Raw genomic sequence first — 6,166 nt, 5'->3', positions numbered from 1 at the left:
AAAGACCAAGTGACTGGGGCGCCTGGGTGGCTCAGTCGGTTGAGCATCCGACTTCAGCTCAGGTCACGATCTCGCAGTCCGTGAGTTCGAGCCCCGCCTCGGGCTCTGGGCTGATGGCTCAGAGCCTGGAGCCTGCTTCCGATTCTGTGTCTCCCTCTCTCTCTGCCCCTCCCCCGTTCATGCTCTGTCTCTGTCTCAAAAATAAATAAAACGTTAAAAACATTTTTTTTAAATAAAAAAAAAAAGACCAAATGACAAATCTGTCGCTCTGCTCAGAACCCTCCCATGGCTCCCCATTTCTGTCACAATAGAAGTAAAAATCCTCCAAGGCCCTGTATGAATTTACTTATTTGCTCATTTATTATTCGTCATGTTAACCTCCCCCCACACCCAACAAAGGTCAATTATGTAAGGGCTCAAATACCACCTGGCTTACAGCAGATGCTCAATAAATATTTGATGAGTTAATATGGTTACTGTAGACCTTGTCACTGCCCCATCTTCTTTATCATTTCAGGGACTACACCATCACCTGTTCCCCCAGCCAAAGACTTGGAAATCACCCTTAACTCCTCCCTCACCACAGCTCCTGTGGCTAGGTAGTCCCCCCTCCTGTCCTGCCTGGACCTCAGTCTCCCTCTTCCCCAGGTTTCCATTCCCCAGTGTTCCCCCCTTCCAAGCCACCATCCTGCCAGCTCATATCTGACCAGATCCTGTCATGCTCCTGCTCACACACCTTCTATAGCTCCCTATTGCCTTCAGCATAAGGCTTGAACTGAGATGTAGCCCGCAGTTCCTGGGCAGTTGGCCCCTGCCCGACTTTCCTCCAGTCTGCACCCTTCCTCTGGATCCAGCCTCTCTGGAGTGGTGCTCCTCGGGCACACCATGTTCTTCCTTACCTGGGGACATCTGCAGATGCTGTCCCTCCCACCTGACATGCTCTTCTCTCCTTGTCACCACTCAACTTGTACCCTCACTTCAGCATCAGAGAAGCTCTCCCTGAGCCACCCCCCTGTTGTGTCACAGAGCAACAAGGGCCTCTCTTTTGGAGCACTTGTCACGGATTGTAAATAAATTTACGTGTGGAATTATTTGTTCAACATCTGTCTCCTGTTCTCCCGATGGCAGGAATTGGGCCCGGCTGTGCTCCGGGCCCAGTGCCAACAAACACTTAATTAATATGTGGTCTGTTGATGAGATAAATGAATGCACAAACTGTCCCCAAAAGCCTGAGTTCATGTCCGAGGACAAATGGCTTCCCAGCCTCCTAGCCCATAGCTTCCCTCAGTTGCCTCCCAGCTGTCCAGGCACCTTCATTTCCTTCCTGGAGCCCAAGGGAAGTGTCTGGCTGAGCTAGGGAGTAGACGGTGGGGGGGCGTGTTTGCATCCCTCGCTTTTATTCTACAAAAATAAGAACACTCAGCAAAGGGCCTTTCAGCAAAGGAGGAAGGAAGAGGCTTTCCAGGGAAGGTCTGGATTTACAAAACATCAACAGAAGCACACACCCTGAGCCCTGGGATGCAGCCTGATGCCAGAGGAGTTCGCCCACATGAGCTGGGGACCTCAAGAAGCTGACGTCCAGGTCCAGGGCTCTTACTTTAGGCTCCAGCTCTCAAGTCCTCAACTTAAAAGCCAGCCGGGATCCACGGGGGACAGGTCCTGAATCCCAGAGGCCTTAGGTGTCAGGTCTAGGGTCCTCAGATGGTTGGGTGGGTGGGGCCTGAAGGCCCGAGTGCTCTGGATCCTGGGGGTGGGTCTGGGCCCGAAGAGATGCGGCTGAGCCTGGTCCCTCAAGCAGGAAAGCAGGCACTCAGGGGACCTGACCTGGACCTCAAGGGGGAGGACCAGACCGTCAGGAGGCGGAGCCTTGCCATGAGGGGCGTGGCCTGCACCTTCATACTGCTCAGTGGAGGAGCCTGGTCTTCCAGGAGCCCAACCGGGTCTTCGAGGGGCGTGGTCTCTGCCCTCAGGGCCCTGGGGGCGGGGTCTGGTCCCTCGGGGGCGGGGCCTGGGCCTCTTTGGGCAGGGCTTGGGCCCCCCCGGGATCCGCAGGGAAGCGCCAGCGATCAGGCCCGCGGAGGCAGTGGCTCCACGTTGAGCCAGATGCCGTTCTCCGTGCGCAAGATGAGCTCAGGCTTCCGCCGCACCTTGCGCGTTCGGTCCACACTCAGGCGGAAACGCAACAGCGTCAGCGCCACGGCCACGCGCATCTCGGCCATGGCAAAGCTCTGTCCGATGCAGTTTCTAGAGGAAGGGGGAGGGGGGAGGGGCTCAGGTGCAGCCGCTGTGTGACCCGGGAAGGGGGGAGTCCCTGGGTAAATGACCGACCTCCCGCTCTGGGTCTCAGTTCCCTCATCTGTAAAACAGGAGCAATGGCATCCTAGAGTCGCTGGGAGCCTATGAGCCCAGAACTCAGGGCCTGCCACACAGTAGGCGCTCAACACCCAGGGATGCTATCACAGAGTCTCATTTGGGGGTTTCTTAGTACACTGGAGGCATGAAGGGTGCTGGGTTGGCAGAAAGCACATCTGGGTGGGAGGTGATCTCTGCTCCTGATCGGCACATCCCTGACCTTCGACTCCCATGGGGCTCCTCCTACGCTTGGCTTAAACTGGGGGAGACAGAAGAGTTACCTGGGTCCTGCGGAGAAGGGCACATAGGCCAGTGGGGAGCGCTGCTGTGGGTTGTCCGGGTCAAAGCGATAGGGGTTGTACACCTAGGCAGGAGTGGCCAGGGGGTGGGTGAGTCTGGTTGGCCCATCTATCCCAGCTTGGTCCTGACCCTTCCGCTGGATGGAGAGAACCTCACTACAATCCAGCCACACCCTCCTCTTTTCTGTTGTTCAAGCATGCCAGCCTGACTCCAACCACAGGGCCTTTGCACTTCCTGTCTCAACTGCCTGGAACAGGCTTCCCCCTGCTCTTTGCACTTCTCAGGTCTCAACTCAAACACCTCTTCCTCCCCAAGGCCTTTCTTCACCATGTGAGCTAAAGTGCCCCCCACCCCCTCCAGTTTTTATCTCCTTTGTGCATGTATCACAACCATAGTTTTTGCTTATTTTCTTCCCCTGAACTTCACAGTGAGCTCCATGAGGGAAAAAACAAAAACAAAACAAAACAAAACAAAACAAAACAAAAAAAACCCAGTACATTTCTCGGTCCTCTGTGCCCAGCACAGAGGCTGGCAAACAGTAGGTGTTCAATAAATATTTGTGGACCTAGTGAATCAACAAACAGTGAGTGAATACATGGGGGGAGGGGCACTCAAGCTGTGCATCCAGCCAGGCCACCTGGGTCCCTGGAGAAGAGGGTAGGAAGGCCTCAGTGGCCCAGGATCACCCCTTCTGAGGGGCAAGAAGCTGAGGGAAGAGAGGATTGAGGCAGGCGCTCACCTTGGAGTCAGGCCACACTGTGGGGTTGTGGTGGGTCCCGTAGATGCTGACCAGGCAGATAATTCCTGTGGGGAGGGTGGCATCATTGGGGCCACTGGGGCTGAGAGGAACTTTCCCTGAAGTCCTCCTCCTCCCCTGCTCTTCCTAGAGTCATGCTGTTCCCATGAGCCATCTACCACCCTCCCCTGCCCATCCTTCTCTGAAAAATTCTGCTGCTGGCCCCCTAAGAGGTCCCCATCACCTGCTTTCTAGCTGCCATGCTGGCCACACAGGGATCTTTGTCACTCACAGATCTGACATTGTTCCTCCTCAGCTCAAAAACCTCCCATGGCTCCCTACTGTCCTGAAGATCAAGTTCAGGTGCCTCAACCTAGCATTCGCAGCCTTTCAATACCTGCACCCTGAAACTCTGCTCCATAAATATGCTCTCTCTTTCACTTTCTACCTTCAAGGCTCACCTCTCATGCTGCCTCTTCCAAGCAGACCCCCACCCTGAATTTCACCCCATATTAAGTCATCACTCCTTACTTTGGACTGTTTAAGCCCCTTTAAAGTTACTTCCTTTAGGCCATTCCTGACCCCATGTGACTGGGAATGTCTGTGCCCTGCTGTGTCTTCCTCAGACTGAGTGGTACTCAAGGCCTGGGACTGGGAATGAGGCCTCTCTAGATCCCCAGCATCACCCAGAGCCAGGCTTAGTCTCCAACGAATATTTGGCCACTGAATGAAACCATCCCTCCCTCACCTGCACCCTCACAGGGCCCACCCCACCACACCCACTCTTGCTCTTCCACCTGGACTCACCCACCTCTGTCTAGCCCCTACACGTGGGTTCTCCTCCCTCACCCCAGAAGCAACAGCCACACAGAGAGATGGCCCATCCACAGGGAGGGTGCACCTGGGGCAGGTTTGACCATGCTCCCATGGGCACTAGAGCGGCCTGGCAGCTGGCAGCACACAATGGGCACCTTTGGGGATGACGCGCCCATCTGGAAGCTTGATGTCCTCCGTGCAGCGGCGGGAGACCAGGGTCACGGGTGGGAACTGGCGTAGGCTCTCCTTGATGCACATAGTGGTGAAAGGCAGCTGGGTCAGGTCGTCCCTGGGGAACACGGAACGTGGGATGGTCAGTGGCTTGGAATCAGGGCACAGCAACACCCCTTCCCCCACCCCAAACACACACACACACACACACGCGCGCGCACGCACACTCAGGAGCAACCACACAGGAAACCAGTCCAGGATCTCAGACTTGCCCCAGCTTCTGGTTTTTGCATTTATGCCATGCACACATCACTACCCCTCAGCATGCCCCCAAGCAACCCGAGCAGCACCAGCAGGCTTCTGCATGCCCAGCATTAACCCTTTAACTGATGGATTACGTGGCAGCCAGGGGATAGCCGGGAGAGGTGCCAGGACAGGCGGGGGGGGGGGGGGGCGCCCGGGCATCAGAAATTCACCAGCCTGTGTGGATCAATTCCAGTATTTAAAAACCTGTCCATTCTCTCCTTCTGCTATTATTAACTTCTTTCTGTTGGACTCCAGGGCCCAAAAGTGGGTTAATTATAGCCCTTGGTCCATGATCTAGATCGTTTTCTTTCTCTTTCAAAGAAACTTCACGTCACTCCTGTAAAGGGCAAACGGCATGCCTGGCATAAAAGTACCCATAAGGTAAACACCACTGGGAAAACAGAAGAGTTATTAAATTCTGGCGAGACATCATCTCCTGCCCAGTCCTCAGAACCTGAGCCATCTTTCCCTTCATCAAAAAGGCAGATTAGCAAGGAGTTGAAGAATACAACAGCACCCGACTGAGAATGTCTCCCTGACGTCGAAATCCAAAAGGTTGACGCAGGGGCGCCTGGGTGGCTCAATCAGTTAAGCGTCTGTCTTCAGCTCAGGTCATGATCTCATGGTTCAGTTTGTGAGTTCGAGCCCCGCACTGTCAGCACGGAGCCTGCTTGGGATTCTCCCTCTTCTCTCTCTGCCCCTCCCCCACGTCTGCTCCCCCCCCCCACCCCAAAATAAATAAACTTTAGAAAATAAATAAATAAAAGGTTGACACTAAACAGAAAAGAGCTTTCTCGCTGTTTGATGCTATTTAATGCTGTGTTTTCTTTGAGTCACCCAAAAATCAGCTCTACACGGCACATGTCTGAATTATACACCCCTTGCCCTTTGCATGTGATTCTGCAGTGCCTTCTGCTCAGGCGGGTAGAATGTATGTCCTGCCCCATTCATGGTGGGCTTGGCCGTGTGACGTGCTTTAGTGAAATGGAATGTTCCAGTGCAGGCAGAGGTTTTAGACTGTGGCTCTTCGAGCTTCTGGAATCTGCCTTGAGAGGAACACGCCCCAGGTAGCTGCTGGTTCAAGGAGAATGAGGAGACGTGTGAAACAGACCTGAACCCACACCTCCATTTGGAAGCCACCCCACTCAACTGAACGGCACCCTGCAATAGCGAGAGCAAGAAATATGTGCAGACCAGAGCAAGAAACAAATACGCAAGCTCTAGACTCAACCGGCCCCCCACCATCCCCCTGACCCCAAACGGACCACTCCAGCTCCTCCAGCTCCCGGCCTTGCATGACCTCCCGGATCTCTTCCCGGCACTTCTCCTGGTACTCTGGATACTTGGCCAAGTTGAACAGCACCCATGACAGGCCACTGGATGTTGTGTCATGACCTGTAGGCAGGTGAGGAGCTCACGTGGAGGCTGCCTGAGGACAGCGGAGACACGGTCTTCTGACAACGGGGCCCCCTCCTCGCCTCCCTC

The 6,166-nt window shown here is 54.7% G+C and overlaps 1 protein-coding gene across 3 annotated transcripts in view; it reads right to left on the bottom strand.

The window, feature by feature from the left end:
- Positions 1 to 373: 373 nt before the first annotated feature.
- The window catches only part of LOC125161112 (ultra-long-chain fatty acid omega-hydroxylase), a 31,520-nt gene continuing 25,727 nt past the window's right edge, over positions 374 to 6,166 (bottom strand). For all 3 annotated transcript variants that reach the window (XM_047850753.1, XM_047850752.1, XM_047850754.1), the window contains 5 exons: positions 5,947 to 6,076; positions 4,360 to 4,493; positions 3,392 to 3,456; positions 2,634 to 2,716; positions 374 to 2,244 (listed from right to left, as the gene is read on the bottom strand). In XM_047850753.1, the coding sequence (XP_047706709.1) occupies positions 2,067 to 2,244; positions 2,634 to 2,716; positions 3,392 to 3,456; positions 4,360 to 4,493; positions 5,947 to 6,076 (590 nt within the window). In that variant the 3' untranslated portion in view covers positions 374 to 2,066. The remainder of the gene's footprint in view (positions 2,245 to 2,633; positions 2,717 to 3,391; positions 3,457 to 4,359; positions 4,494 to 5,946; positions 6,077 to 6,166) is intronic.

This window comes from Prionailurus viverrinus, chromosome A2 (genome assembly GCF_022837055.1).
Source record: "Prionailurus viverrinus isolate Anna chromosome A2, UM_Priviv_1.0, whole genome shotgun sequence".
Lineage (NCBI taxonomy): Eukaryota > Metazoa > Chordata > Mammalia > Carnivora > Felidae > Prionailurus > Prionailurus viverrinus.
The sequence above is the reverse complement of the archived record's forward strand: the minus strand, read 5'-3'. Positions and strand labels throughout refer to the sequence as shown.